Source organism: Lipophrys pholis, assembly GCF_963383615.2.
Source record: "Lipophrys pholis genome assembly, chromosome: 8".
Classification (NCBI taxonomy): Eukaryota; Metazoa; Chordata; class Actinopteri; order Blenniiformes; family Blenniidae; genus Lipophrys; species Lipophrys pholis.
Genome location: NC_137630.1, coordinates 23,365,675 through 23,381,886, shown reverse-complemented (window position 1 = coordinate 23,381,886; position 16,212 = coordinate 23,365,675). Strand labels below are relative to the sequence as shown.

The 16,212-nt window shown below is 42.5% G+C and overlaps 1 protein-coding gene across 1 annotated transcript; it reads left to right on the top strand.

Moving 5' to 3' along the window:
• The first annotated feature begins 2,695 nt into the window (after window positions 1–2,695).
• Window positions 2,696–7,810, top strand: LOC308113094 (dual specificity protein phosphatase 7-like). The gene is made up of 3 exons (XM_080469063.1): window positions 2,696–3,432; window positions 4,044–4,472; window positions 6,133–7,810. The coding sequence occupies exons 1-3, from the start codon at window positions 3,060–3,062 to the stop codon at window positions 6,441–6,443; spliced, it is 1,113 nt and encodes a 370-aa protein (XP_080325189.1). The 5' UTR covers window positions 2,696–3,059; the 3' UTR covers window positions 6,444–7,810.
• Window positions 7,811–16,212: the final 8,402 nt, after the last annotated feature.

Genomic DNA, 16,212 nt, shown 5'->3' with positions numbered 1-16,212 from the left:
CGATTTATCTGCTCAGAGGACTGGTTATTTCACGTGACCTTTCACTGTATATGAAACCATGTGGACATGTCTTTCACCTCATACTCCCCACACCTTCATGCTTTTAGACGCACTGATTTGATTTAGTATACGAGCCTTTTACTCCCACATGCAGGGAAACATCAATGGAGAGGAAGCTCTCCTCCCATCTGTCTCATCTCTGAATTCATCCCACTGTACATCTGCACATGACAGGAGAGTGTTTGTGTATCCACCGAGCACACGTGAAAGCCCTTAAAGCAGCACTTGACATGCAAAAACCTGGGATTCTGTAAATCAAAGCCGCTTCCTGTCTCTGCTCATGGGAGAGATGAGCTCATGTTTGGAGCACATTATGTAACTCAAGTGTTTGTGGAAGTGGAGCAGTGAGGTGAAGGATGCTATCGTGCAAGGCAGACTATATCCAAACGCAATCCTTTAATATTATTTAGATTCATATTTTCTGGCTGAATTTGAGCTATTTTCCTATTTATTTAGATTTATTTTAGAGAGCGTAATGCCATTTTGAGATTAAAACAAGTTGGGTTTTTTTCCCTATGCATGAATAAAACCCTTTTGTAAATTCATTAAGATGCATAACAGGCTGTTGTGTTATTTGTCATTATTCACTCCTTTTTGCATTGTTTCGCCTCATTATCATACATTATCCACCTGTCGTTTGCAAATGCGGCTGCGTTAGTTTCTTGATACGAGGAGTTTGAAGGCAGGTGAATTCACTTCTTCACCCCCCGGGAGGAAAATGAAATGAAGCAGCATATGTGTGGGCATGTGAAGGGCCACAGTCAGTGTGTGATCATGTGCGAATCTGTTTAGTTTTTCTTCTTCTCTTTCTCTCTCTCCCTCTGTCTTGAAATCATGGGCAAGTTTCTGTGGCAGGCAGGTGCTGAAATGGTGGTGCAGAGTAGTGTGGCAATGATATGGAGCCTGATCAGGTTATAGCTGCAAGCGCGCGCGTGTTTGTGTTTGTGTGTGTGTGTGTGTGTGTGTGTGTGCGCGCGCGCGCGCAAGTTTTAACTCCATTCCTCATTCTGTGTTAATCCCAATGCCCTGCACATCTGTGTCTCCCCCACTCACGTGTGCGGACAGATGAGCTGCATGGCTGGATTCCCACTGCACGCATATCTCTCTCTCTCTCTCTCTCTCTCTCTCTCTCTCTCTCTCTCTCTCTCTCTCTCTCTCTCTCTCTCTCTCTCTCTCTCTCTCATTTCCCTGTCTTCACCAATTCCCCTGGATTATTACACACATCAGTAACAAGCTATGGGAATGTCGCTGTCACGTTCTGAGAAAAGACACTCAATTTCCTCGTGCAGTCACCATGCAGAAGAGTTTTGGAGGAAGCAGAGAGGGTCGGAGGGCTTGTTTTTACACTTCACCTCAGAAATAAAATGACAAATTGAGGAAGAGAGCAGTTTCAGGGGCGTGTCAAATCTGATTAAGGGCCTTATCATGATCAAAGATAACATACTTCCGTAATGAAGTTTTCTTGCTCTGCAAGCAAGTGAAAGAAGGAAGAGAGTCGTTTCCATCATCTGGATTCAGTTCATTTGTGCTTTGGTGCGCGTGTCTGTGGTTTTAGAGTAAATATATTGCATATGTGTTCTTGTTTAATGAACCAAGATGTGCACCGGGGTCTTTCCCCTGAAACATGTTCAAAGGTAACAGGTGGTGTTATATATAAAATTATGCAGTTGAAGCTCGTACTCATGTGTGGTGCTGATTAAAAAGCAGTATTTATATCATGTGTTTTAGAGGGGTGGGGTGGGGTGGGGGGGTGGGGGTATATAAATCACATGACACTTCTCATCTGTGATGCTCCCATCAATGTTCTGCAATGTTTCTATTCTAAGGTTAAGTCTGATTATCAAGTTGCTTTCTCGTCCAAATATTGCATGGAATTTTATTTAATTGTTGAAATAAACACGATGCGTGTCCACAAACATTTTTATAAATGCATCATTCTGCGTAAATCACTGGCACAAGAGCTTTCATCCATCCATCCACTGCTAGATCCTGAATTACGCTTGCAGGGCGGCGGTGGACCCAGTTTGGCTGAATGTGGGAATGAGCAGGGAGAGGTTGACAAGTATAGGGGAAGTAAATGAAACCCATCCCCTATTCATTCTGCCATAAAAGTTGTTCAGTCTTTTGCAGGTGTCCTTGGAAACGATTCCCAAACCCCAGGTTCCTCCCAGAGGCATCAAGCACTTTGCAGAGCAGCTGCTGGCAGAGCTGTTTAAGTGTGTATGAATGAATATGAATGTGTGACAGTGAATTAACAGTGTAAAGGGCCGGGAGAATGCTGCATTTGGAAGGAAGACAATGTTGAAGTGATGAATTTAGTTTTAGACCAAATGAAAGTGTACATGCATGCATTTTATTCTATTTTGAAGAAGGCTGCTTTAATTTTACCCTGTAGAAAGATTACCGGACAGAAGACAAGGAAAGGAGAACTTTTCCCAGAACATGAACATAAATAAGTGGAACGTAAGTTAGTTGTTTTTTTTTCCAGGTGTGGGAAATTAATGAAACACCCCTGGTTTAGAGGCCAAACTTTTAGTGACATCCCTGCTATGACTTTAAATTGCACAGATCTAACTCCTCCCTCTTGAGTTGCTCTGCTGTCAAGTAAAAAAAAAAAGAAAAAAAAAAACCTCCCATGCATCGGAATGGCAGAAGGAGAATGCGCATGGACCCTGGTACGATGTGGAGCTGCTGAAGTTGATCAAGAGCTTACTGACTCCCAGTTTAAGCTCGTATCTGGTAAATCTGAGTGTAAATAGGTCCGCATTAAGTCTCGGCTTCACTGGGGCAGCTCTCCCACTGACTGATGGAAGTGGAGAGGAGGAAAAAGGGGGAAATCTCTTCGCTCGGGCGGCAGAAGCGCCATGCACTGGCGGGGCAACGTCTGCGGCTGTGAGGTCTTGTTTCTCTCTTCTTTTCTCTGAAATGTAGCTCATCGCCTCACGATGGACCGTGTCGGAAGTGTTTGTGCTCGCTTGTAGTATGCTATCGAGTCCGATATGTCTGATGTGACGCCGAGCAAAAGCGTGGAATGGCTGCAAGCGGAGTTGGAGTCCGGAGGAGGCAACTCTCCGCTGCTGCTGGACTGTCGACCGCACGAGCTCTACGAGTCGTCCCACATCGAGACCGCCATCAACCTGGCCATACCGGGGCTGATGCTCCGCAGGTTCAAGAAGGGCAACATACCCATCCGGACCATCATCCCCAACCACGAGGACAAGGAGAAGTTCATCCGGAGGTGCACGACGGACACGGTGGTCCTGTACGATGAGTGCACGGTGGACTGGCAGGACAGCGGCGCGCCAGCCTCCGTCCTGGGTTTACTTCTTCAAAAACTGTGGGAAGACGGCTGCAAGGCCTTTTACCTGGAAGGTATATGCTATTCTGTCTTGTCTAGATAAATTATTTTGGAGTTATCAACTGTTGGAAACATGTGGTGCCGCCTCACTGGCACATTTGGAGTCAAACTACTTTTTGCGCACAGTTTATTCTAACCACCATGAGTTGAGAATTAAACTCCAAACGAATTGTTTTGAATAGAAAATGAGCCCGTATAAAGTACTCAATTTGACAGCACGTTTTCACACTCGAGGACAACTTCTAAGTGTAAAACCAACACTGTTAATGTGGTTGTTGTGTTGAAGAAAAGCAAAAAGAACAGGGTTTCCTGCGCACTGACGCGCTTCCTGTCCATTGTGGGTTTGCGGTTTGAATGCTACTTAAAAGTTTGTGTGTCACGTCTGAGATTCTCAATTAAAATTCCAAAATGGCTGCACCATGTTTTGCTCCGGCAGGAACAGGCATGCATTTCATGAATGGAGGAGGAGAAAGAGGAGGAGGGGTGGGGGGGGTCCTTACAGTTCAGCTTTATCACATCATGTCGTGTTTTCCATTCAAGATACAACTGAAATTAATCCTGTTGCATCATTAAAATCGATCCAAAGGTGTGAATGTGACTCTGTTGTGTTTTGGCTCCCGTCCAGGTGGATTTGTAAAGTTCCACACCGAGTATCCCGAGCACTGTGAGACCCTCCTGGACAGCTCCTGTCCCAGCTCCTCTCCCCCTACGTCAGTCCTGGGCTTTGGGAATCTCCGGATCAGCTCGGATTGCTCCGACGGCGAGTCGGATCGAGAGCCCAGCAGTGCCACGGAGTCCGAGGAGAGCCCCATCCCCAGCAATCAGCCCGCCTTCCCCGTCCAAATCCTCCCGTACCTTTACCTCGGCTGTGCCAAAGACTCCACGAACCTCGATGTGCTGGGCCAGTACAACATCAAGTACATCCTGAACGTCACACCCAATCTCCCCAACATGTTCGAACACGACGGACACTTCAGGTACAAACAGATACCAATTTCGGACCACTGGAGTCAGAATCTATCCCAGTTCTTTCCAGAGGCGATTTCATTCATAGGTAAGTCAAGAGCTGGCTTTGCTGAACCCTCAGGCACACTTTCTTCTACGTGTTGATTGTTTTGCCACAAACAATGACTTCGGTCACGTGCTGTTGTTTGTATGCGTGTACTGGGATATTGAATGAACTATTTCCAGCCTAAATTTGATTGTAGATGATCAATAGGCTGGTGCATGGGGTGCGTGGGCGTCTGTTGGTCGGCCGCTGTCAGTTGTCGAAGACTAAATAAGCCGCGCTGCTTTCATGAGAGCAACACCACAATAACCTTGAAAGTGAGCACATCTTTTTCTTTGTTCTTGGCAGCGCAGAGGACGCCCTCTGTTTTCAATTTTGCTTTTGACTTGGAGCCTTCTCACCACGACTGCACCTGAAACCACTGCTCTCCTTTTGTTTAGTTGTTTTGCGGAGGTTGCGATATGCTGTGTACGACGAACTAGTTTCTAAAGAGGCTCAGAGAGTCATCAGAATGAGGAAGGAAGAGTTGTTTCCTCTCTGGGATCGTGTTTGATTCCGGGCCTCACTAGTTTTTGCGTCAAGTTCTTTCGTTGACGGTTGTTTGCTCATATCCGTCGGTAGCAGAGGATTCAGTGAGTTGTTTCCTTGCTTGAATGGAGTGTTAAAAGCAGAACTGAACTCTCAGACGTGGCATCTGGAGTTCTTCTGTCCAACAGGAATGAGAATCGCACAGAAAAAAAAAAAAAAAAAGGTTAACGTCAATTGACGTAGTCGAGAACGATACTTGATGAACAGATTAACTTTATTGAGCTCAATTTGGAAAATCCGTGTGTTGCTTCAGCATAATAGGATATAATATACATATACCAGCTTATTATTGTAAAGAATAAGCAGCTGATAGATAAATTGTGCTGCAACTGAATCGACAAGCAGTAAAAATGAAAATGTGGAAATAATCTATAGATGTCATTGCTAAAGGAGCAAACATAGTGGTGCACTATATATTGTAAATATATCGTTATCGCAGTATCAACATTAGGATATTGTTTATTTTAAGTGACGAAAATTGGATATTGGAACGTTATAAATGACAAAATTAACATAATTCAGAAATATCAACAAGTCAAGTCATTTATTCATCACACACACAACAACTAGACACAGTATAATGTGCAGTGAAGTGTAAAGTGTGTACAATCCCTATTGCTATGAATCATCTTTCCATGCACTGTGTAATCACGCTTTGCAAATTCAAAATTATAGTTTTAAAGATGAGAGAGTAATTCAAGAAGAAAATTGTGATGCTAAATCGTAAGTTTTTGAATGACGGGCATTATTATTTAGCATTTTCTGGCCACAGAGAAGAACTCAGCAGCACAGAAACTAATAAAAATGACCTAAAATAAAAAGTCAACATATCACTGCTTCTGAGCTGCAAACACATGTGAGCTGGTGTAAATTAAGGGGCAAGAGAAAGAACACTGTTCCTTAGAACAAATCTCAAACCGCAAAGACATTAACGTCGTATAATTAATTGTTTGCATTTATTGCAAGTCATATCCGAATCTCGATACGTGCTGCCCGTTAACCTGACATCTTACAGCCGTTATGAAACGAATGCTCAGTGGAGTGACGTTGCTCGTCCAGCGAGTTCACCTGTTGTCTGAACACCGTTGGCTTAGATTTCTCCTCTGTCCCCCTGCAGACGAGGCCCGATCGAAGCAGTGCGGCATCCTGGTCCACTGCCTGGCCGGCATCAGCCGCTCCGTCACCGTCACCGTGGCCTACCTGATGCAGAGACTCAACCTCTCGCTGAACGACGCCTACGACTTTGTTAAGAGGAAGAAGTCCAACATTTCACCCAACTTCAACTTCATGGGCCAGCTCCTGGACTTTGAGAGGACGCTGGGGCTGCACAGTCCCTGTGACAACCGCTCGACCAGCGAGGAGCAGCTCTTCTTCACCACGCCGACCAATCACAACGTCTTTCAGCTGGACACGCTGGAGTCCACATGAAGATCGACTGGACAGCTTCCCCTCTCTTGTTTTCCTGCTTGCGTGTCTCCGGGGGTTTTCCTCAACCTGTCGGAAGTCTTGACTAGCCGACACAAGCAGTGAGTCGGTTACAGTATTCTGCACCCAAAGGAACGGCAACCATCAGCAGAAAACTCTCAGATCCCTTCGCAATGCCTTAATGTCTAACACAAGGATGGATTTTGCTGTTCAATCATACATGGCGTTAACAAATGCTCGCGTACAGCCATGATGATGGAACATTTCATAACTTTTCTAATAGACCTGTCTTTTGACTGTTAATTGCTATTCACCAGCTGTAGGATGGATGGTTTTGGATGTTTTCATTTTTGTATCAGTTACGAACGTTGCCTTGGTGGTCTAAGTCTTTGGCCAATGAGAATGTGTTCTGGGGACCAATTTGAAATGTTTTGTTGGTACCCTTACTGCAGCGATGAAAAATGACCAGATTTCTCCTCTGACCGCGCCACACAAAGGGACTTTTCTTTCTTGTGCTTTCACTCAGAATCCCTTCAGTAATGTTTGGGTAAATGCATCTGCATACAACATCAGTTTGCCAACGAACCATATATATTTTAGCTGTGATGTTTTTCTCTAAAATATCAAAGCTTAATTGAATTACCTTTACAGAGACCCTCCTGTATGTTCTGTTGCTTTTGGCTGCGTCATTCGCATGTGTGATATGTTCAACCAAGGATGTGGTTTTTGTAACGTTTGGGTCTTATTGCCTATTGCCGTCGTCGTTGAGAGGCCTTGACTGTATCTTAACATGAAACTGAAGCACATGTCAGTTGGCTTGTTGAGGTGTAATGTATAGGACTGGCTTTTGTCGCAGTTGAACCGAACAATTGTTTGATTAATCCGTGTACAAACAAGTGGATGTCGCCCCTTGTTTTTTTTTGTTATTTTTTTTACTCCATCAGTCTGCAACTACATCTTCTGTGGCACTATACTATTACTGGAACCGTGATGTGTAATTAGCTGTTCTCTATTGCCAGTCTCATCTCCGAACAAATGAGTGAATTTGATGTATGAGAGGAAATGAAAGGAAATTAGTATGACTAATGTGTTCTTACCTCACAGAGAGACATTTTCAGGGAATTTTATACAAGGCATCTGTATCTCATCATGGCCTCTTAAAGTGCACCCAAGGGCTGTTTTGTTTTGAGATGTTTGTAAAGATGTACATAAGATGTGGTTGTTATGGGGGACATTTTTTCTGAAAATCATGAAGGACATGAAAGTGACCCTATTTGGACCCTTCTGTATAGTGTATGTAAATCTCAATGTCCAAGACATTCTGTACAAGTTTATACAACAAATATATTGTATATTTTTACTTGACTATCATGTGTTTGTCTTTGTTTGGACCCTTCAGTTTGCTTTCATCGGTAAAAACAAGAGTGGTTATGTGGTCGAGTCGGGATCAAAGATTCCTCGGAGGAGTCGCGGTGTTGAAAGTCGTCGTTGTGGGCCGTCTCGCCCCGGGGCTGTGGGTGTGGCCAGATGTCTGTTTTCTGTCCACTCTGATGCCTGACTTCCTGTCTCCCACAGGCTTTCTGACACAAAGACAAGTGACGGGGCCAGATCTGTCAATGCCGCAGCGCGGGCACACCCACCAGCAGTCACTCAAACGGCGCTCAAAGGAAGAGGAAGATGACACTGCGTGTACTCCGCCGCACATGCGAGACTTCCGACAGCTCTCCCCTGCCCCTCGAGGAGATCTAAAATCTAATAACTTCTGTTACACAATCGCTCCGCAAACACATTTCTGTGTCGAAAAGTGCCTGTTTTGTTCTTTACTGCCGTTTTAATATTAGTCAAGAATGCAATATCCTGCAAATTCATTTAGTTTAAAAAAATGTTCACAGCATGAAGCCAGTCACAGAGGAAATTTAGCATCCGCGCTCTCCTGTATTTCACTCAAATCATTTTATCGAAAAGTAATGATAGCAAGGGCAATAAAAGAGCCATGTTTTGAGTGTATCAATGTTTGAAATACCAAATATGGTATCTTACAGTTGGTAGGAGCCTTTTTTTTTTTTTATAAAAAAAAAAAAAAGAAAATAACAATGGACCTTACAATTAAATAAGTTAAATATATGTTCATTTGTGTTCATGTGGCAGGAATACACTCTCCTGTAACTTTATATATATATAATTGTGCATTCTCTCTGTGGAGTGAAACACCTCGCTGAGCCAGAACAGTTAATGGGAAAGATTTATTTTTTCTCTCTCTTTCTGTGCAAGAAAATGTAAGTCCGTTGTGGAAAAGGTCACATTTAACTTTTACAAACTCCATGCTGACCTATGTGAAACTCAAAACCAAGGAGGACGGAAACTTTTATCTTCTCAGAAATCCTGCACCTTGCACCTTTTCACAAAGTCGCCTTCATAGTGTTGCTTTAAAGTTAATTCAATTCTGCCTGCAGCGCTTTCTAGTCTGTACCACTGCAGCCCATCCGTTCTGGATCTTAGTGTTGTGCTGCATCCTCTAGTATTCTTACACTTTATAGCTGCTTTGAATCCTAAAAAGAAGCCGATGCACATTCAAAAACAAAACCTACACACGCACTGGGAGAACGTGCAAACTCCAGGCATATAAAACAACTTTATTATCAGGCTTTATTTTCAGTAGAAGTGCTTTGAAGGAGTATTCTTGTGAATTTTTTATTTTTTCTTCTAAAACTTCCCCCACTCGCATGTGTGTTGAATCAATAGAAACACCTTTTAATGTAGGGCAGCCGGGTTCAACTCCAACTCTCTCTGTGTTTTCTCAGCTTGGTGTTTTATTCCAGCTCCCTGAGAACTCAGTGGGTTTGCTGTAGTTTCTACCTTGTCAGGGAGATTTATTTATATGTTCCTCGCCAGATGACAGAAAGATGATGCAGTGGGTTTCCTCCGCAGAACAAATTATCTCATGAACGGGAGCCAAGCTTTCCCAGAAAAAAAAAAAGAAAAAAAATGGTGGGGGCGACGTTCTGCAGTTGATCTGTGTAGCAGTTCCTGGTCCAATAACTGTCACTCTGCAGGAGTGAATGACTTGAACACTGAACTAAAACCGTTGCAGCTCCAGCTTTTACAGCCGAGAGGAGTGAGAGTAACGTAGAGGCCTGAAACAAAACAAACAAAAAAACTTCCACCTTTCAGAGCAGCAGTACAGTGCGTGTAGGGACTTGCCCAGCAACACCTTGCAGTTGTGATAATAAAAGCTGTTGAATGATGGGTTTTCCAGCATGACTGAACTTGGCAGGCCACATACCTGCAGGGTAAACCTGTGATTAGGTCTGAAAAGACACCCACGATAAGGCAAAGGCAATTGGTAGCTGCAATGCATGAAAGATAGTAGTACTGTGCCTGGGGATGATGGAGTGAGGACCATTAATCAAAATGGTCTTATCTGTTACTGGCACTGTACATCTACTGTATATCTGCAATGCTGCACTAGTCCAATGTATAATAAGTTATACAAACCGTGGACATGCCTGTTTTTATTGTTGTGTACGGTAGAACAGTTTGGAAAAGGTTTTTTTTTTTTGTGGGATTCCTGTACGGCTACCATTCAGCGCTTTTGGGATATTATCATTGTGTGCTGAATATCTCAGCTGAGAGTTAAAAATAGTCTTTTGGATTCTGTAATTATAAGTCATCCCATATTCCGCTGCCAGCTTCAAAGCAAGGTGTGAGGTCTGAGCTGTCTTTGTTTTCTAGCGTTACCAAGATGCTCGAGAAAATCAGTGAGAAACTCATGCCCGCTCTTAACTTATAACTTTAAAAAAAAAACACACACACCCAAAAAACCCTTTGATGAAAAAAAGCGTAATTTTCCTCATCAAAGGGGTTTTTAACAACAGGAAGAGGATGTCTGTGGGTGATCTTTTCCTCGCGTTCTTTTTTCTCTCTCTTTTTAGGCTGCCACAATATATTTTGTGTGACAGATAAGTGGAGTATTTTTGTCCTGTTATGATCCCCCATGAAGGGAAGCAGAGGCTAACGTAGTGCTTACTCAGCAGTCACTGCCGGGGAAGCAGATGTGCAAAAGACTGGGTTTTAGGCCGGGCAGTGTGTGTGTGTGTGTGTGTGTGTGTGTGTGTGTGTGTGTGTGTGTGTGTGTGTGTGTGTGTGTGTGTGTGTGTGTGTGTGTGTGTGTGTGTGTGTGTGTGTGTGTGTGTGTGTGCCCTGAGCAGAAGCCAGTCAGAGCTGGTTCACACCTGCTGTGGTTATAGGAGCATACTTAGCATACTGCATGACTGACAATAATTTCACAGCTGCTTCTGCTTCTGATGCACAACAACAGGAATAGCTTTTATATTCCATCCGCCCTCTTTCTGTATGACTCTATAGTCACTGAGGATCAATTCACTCTGTTGTTTCCATAAAATATTCGTCTTTACAGGTTTCTGACGGGGCCACTATTATCCTATTAATGTTTGGCCATCGTGTGGTAAAAGCCATTCTCATCTGAATGACTGCCATCTTTACTGCAGGGATATTTTTTTTTTTTTTTTTTACTTCCTGTGGTCTCACTTTGTTTGTGTACAGCAGATGTTCAGCGCCAGGGACAATAATCCTAATCTCAGTATTTGGCCGAATACTGCCGCTGACATCATCACAGCTGAGCATGGCTTTGCCCTAGAAAGTCAGAGAGGGGTAAGTGCAGAGGTGCATTTTCATATTTAAATAAAGCTATTGGGCGTTTAACCCAAATATAATACTTAGATCAGTCATACAGATCACCCAAATAAATGTATAGACTAATCTCTGTCTCCAGAATTCATTGTTAAGTCATTGCACAGCATTGCACCACTATGGTAACCATTGTATCTCTACTCATTATAAATATATGATTATAATCATTAGAATATGATTATCCATTATCAATGCTTCATTGAGAGATAGACAACCGCACAGACACAATATTCACACTTACAAAATGTGGAGCTTAGTTAAGACACTCCTTCTTATTTAAAAAGGTAAAATTACATATTGTCAGATACTGTGGTGATGCCAGAACGAAAGTAAGCAGCCAAATTGTATTATTATTATTATTATTATTATTATTATTATTATTATTATTATTATTATTATTATTATTAAATGAAACTTTTAATCATAGCTGTTTTACAGAAATATAAAAGCTTTCGTCAATACTGAACATGAACATTTTGAATTGTTCATAGTTTCCATCAAAAATTGGAAATACCCATGACTCCATGGATTGATGGTGCCATGCGTAACTGTATAGGAATGTAATTTCATCTCCCATTTTGGGGGTATTGCCACCAACAGCTGAAGCCATTGGAAATCCTTCGTACTTCCCCAGATTCACAAAGGAATGAGCGCTGATACAAAGTCGGTCCAGTTCTCATGACCGCAGAAAGGAAGGAATGATTGAAAAAAAGGCTGAGCAACACCCAACACTGCTGTTTGTGACAACGCTATAAAATCAACTTTTGATAATCCTGTGTTTTGTCACTCAACCCCCCACCGTGTTGTCGCCACCGAAGATATCGGCAGTTATGAGCTCAACTTTCTAGCAGGAAGTAGGTTTCATATCTCTCTGGGAAACTACGAGAGATATACTATCGTTTCAAAACATCCCTCAAAAACCCTGCTAAGTCACTCCTGTGAACCATCAATCTTTTCTGAAAGACATGTTCGTTCCCCGAGGAGGAAGCTGAGTGTGAGTTTTGGCAAAGACAATACTGGGTCATGTGTAAAGCAGAGCCACATGGAATCCTAGTGGCAGACTGAAGCAGCCATCTGTTAATACCAGAAGTCTCTCCTTTCAAGGCCAATTTCACCATCCGGTGATGTACAGTAGCCTGCACTCACCAAGCACAAGAACAAAGTGAGAGTTGACTGCAGTTTAATCGCTGGCAAAGTGAATGAAAAGGAAGCCTTCCTTGTGTCCTGTTTGACCCAACACGAAAGAAAGGGCATCTGTCGATCATGTGTTCTCGATCAGGAACTTCAGACGAGGCCATGCCGGGAACTATTTTGCTGGTATTTTAATCACACACGGCCATATGTTGCTCACAGTTATAAAATGATGAGTGAGCCAGGAGGCCTTCTTGTGTTTCAGGATGTTTCGACGTCAGAGGGGGTTCGGGTGTGGTGATGATGCGGTGGTGCAGAAGACAGGAATCTCTGAGAGACACTTAAAAACAAATTAATTATCGGCAGGCCTCCTCACTCAACGTGCTTGTAAAATGTTTTTATTCCCTCTACGTAATTAAAGCTTAACATCAATCGATCCTATCACATCATATAGAGCTTTAGAGGGACATTTAACCATTAATGTTGTTTGTAGTCAACTCAACTGTGACTGTTTAATTTCCCAGTGTAACTGCCTTCATAGATTTGTGAAGAGGTAGAAATAATTCGAATGTTTATGTGCAGCCTTACAGATCAACAGTATGAACCAATCAATTTAGTAAAAAGAAGAAAACAGTTGAACGGGCGCACATTTACAGCAACGACAACTTGTACAACATGTACAGACAGTTTCAGTTTCCCTTTTTAGTCTGGTTCCTAAATGCTGTTGTAATAATGTGTGAAAGACAATTTCACAATATTATAACACAACACGAGGAAGTGCGGCATTCAAACCTCCCAGCTAAATCATGTCATGATCAACCGAGCCTGAAAAAAGCCACTCTGTCTCATTTCACAATCCAAAAAGAAAGAAATGCGATTGACCAGTTATAGATGTATTTTGATTGTTGCTACGGTATGGACCCAGAGGAAATCCACGCAGGCACGGAAAAAAACAAACAAACATGCAAACTCAGACACGCCTGGCAACTTCCTTGCTTAAGAGGCAACAATGCAAACCACCATGAACTTGTTCTGCTGTTGTTCACTGTCATGGAAAGTTTTTCTTGCATATGAGTATTGTTTCTTTAAAGTACTCTGAAGTTTTACTCTTGATCTTTACTTATTTATCTGTGATAGTTTTCTGTTTTGAGTGTCCCCTTGTTTGTGATTTTTATACTGTAAAGTTTTCTTCTTTTTTTTTTTTTTAAATTCTGTGTTCTATCTAAACGTACTGTATTTGGACAGTTCTTCCATCCTTTCATATGCCCAGCTCCATGTTTCCATTTTTAAAGTGGTAAAAATAGATAACCGCCCCCCACCCCATCAGTGGTGCATTAAAACAAAACAATTGCTGTTATTCAACTGAATCAATGAATAGTTATTGTGGAATTTGAGATTTCTGTGACCCGTCGTCTTGCTGTTCTATGGGCCATTATAGCCGAGGCAGTGCAGAAACAGTACTTCAGTGTTCTCAGCACCAGAAGTGGGATGGAGCGTCATGATACAATATTCTGCCTGTTCCAGTTTGATTTGCAGTCCTTCCACTCTCTCTTTGTCTAAAGTGCTCCACTTCCTTATTGTGTATTTATGGGAACAAGAACAACCTCCAGTTTGCTCTCAGAAAACAGACAGTCCTCCAAAAATCATATTCTCATTACGATATTATACGATATTCTTATTCTTATTTCTGCTGAATCTGATTTCTGTTTCATTCTATAGAAATGAATGGTGCTTACAGAAAATGAAAAATCCTGTTGTAAGACAGAGCGTCAAACATAAGAAATGACTTGAAGGGCTCAAAATAAAATAATAAGTGACCGTAGAGGTGGTGAATATGACAGATGTCGTTCATTTATTCCATCTTATTTTGAATGGAGAGCAACCTGAGAAGTTTGATTTGCTATATTTGTTATTGGGCAACTTCCAGGGACATGTGACGTCGAGAAGCAAGAAAAACAGGAATCCTCTCAACCCAGAAGCCTGCTGGCTTCAAACGAGGTCGGCGTGTGTGGGAGGAAGAAGATGGTACGAGTAGTTAACGCCTTCCAAACTATTATTCCTGTCAGGGGTAGTCCTCACTCTTCCGGGGATTTTCTACATTTATAAATCACACTGAGCCGCCGGAAAACTTACAACAAAACATCACAGGGTTGAAGCAGCCTGGTAACACAGTTTTGGGATGTTGGATCTGGACTGTTGCGTAATCTAATGATTTGAGTGGACGATTTATAAATCAATAAAAGAGTGTGGCAGTGTGTTTATGTGAGCGTTCACTATATGGAGCTGTGTGTCGGTGTGAGTCCTGACGGTGCTGTAACCCACTTCCTCTCCATGCTGGTACAATAAATCTGAATCAAGTCAGTTATATAATGTTGATAGCTTCCTGTTACCTATACTAATCCCCTCTGTCAGTCACTTTCAGTGGTCACTGTCACACGGGCACGAATCCGTGTTGTAGAAAACGATCGGATGGGGCTTGTCCTTGATTATCACACCACCTAAGGTGTGTGTGTGTGTGTGTGTGTGTGTGTGTGTGTGTGTGTGTGTGTGTGCGTGCGCGTTATTAACGCAGGCATGAGTCATCAGGCCCGTCTTATGTAACCGCATCACTTCTCCACCCTACTTGCTTGCTAGTGCGCCACACCCCAGATTCATTCACGCTGCTGCCCAGCCTCCCATTGATGGTGGAGAGAGAGAGAGAGAGCACTACTCATGGTGTTCCACGCTGCAGACGTCAGCTTATAAATAACTCGCACAGCAAAGCTGTCCAATCTGTGTGGTTATGAGGAGTAGCACCTCAAATTTCATCTTTTCACCCCCTGTTACCCCTATTATTTAACCGAGTATTTTGTGTGGCCACCTGCAGCTGGACTGAAGATATCTGCACGTCTGTCTGATGTAGAGAATGTTGAGGCTTGTCTAAAAGAGCAATTGAGGTTATCATTTTATGAGCAACACACAGATAGGAGCTCACAGGGAGGTGGGAGGGCTTTTGGATAGTCACATCAGTCAGGCCACTGACGTCACACACACGCACGCACGCACACGCACGCACACACACACACACATACAGTTAGTCCCATATGCATCTTACACAATTTTTGAAAATGTGAAATTAAAATAAAACGTTAGATTAAAACACAGCCAGAGCTTTTACTTAGTTATTCAGTGTATAATAAGACAATACTCCAATTTCAATTGTTTTCTTCTACGTTGGTTGAACAATATCTTAATTGCTGAAAGCGAAGATTATTTTCTGACCTACTCCGTCCACGTTAGTCTTCTCTTTGACTGTTCATTGTTACCTTTCTTTGGACAAAATCTGGATTTATTTTCAACTCTTTCTCATCTCTAGTTTGCAGTAACTGAGCCGCACAAACAGATAAGAGTGTGTTTCCCTGGCGACATCGTGTGGCCACAGAGCTCATTGCATCGGCACGTCTGGGCGAGTGATGCTTTGTACAACCATGTAATTTACATGTTTTGTTTTTTTTCTTTTCTTTTTTTTGGGGGGAGTGAAGAATTTCTGTGAATGTGATGTTTAAAATCTATTATCTCTAACAGAAGGAGTTCTTCTAAATTTAAATTCCTGCCTGTGTGGAATTAATCACTCCGCTCTCATAATCTGGGTATTTCAGTGGGATGTGATTCATGTCAGAATTAAAGCTGTATTAACAATAGATCTGTTGTCTCTTTGTAGTCAAACAGCATTCTTTATATGGACAAAGGTATCTGATTGTCAACTGTTGCCAGTCAATCCAGAACCCCTAACATGGGCACTAACATGATTAGACATAAATAGCTCCTGTCTCAATAGACTGTGTAACTAGATACCTACACCACAACCACTCAAATACTTCACATACCACAGATCGGAGCCACTATAGAATACATTTTGCGCAGATGAGTCAAAAACTTGCAGTCGACCACT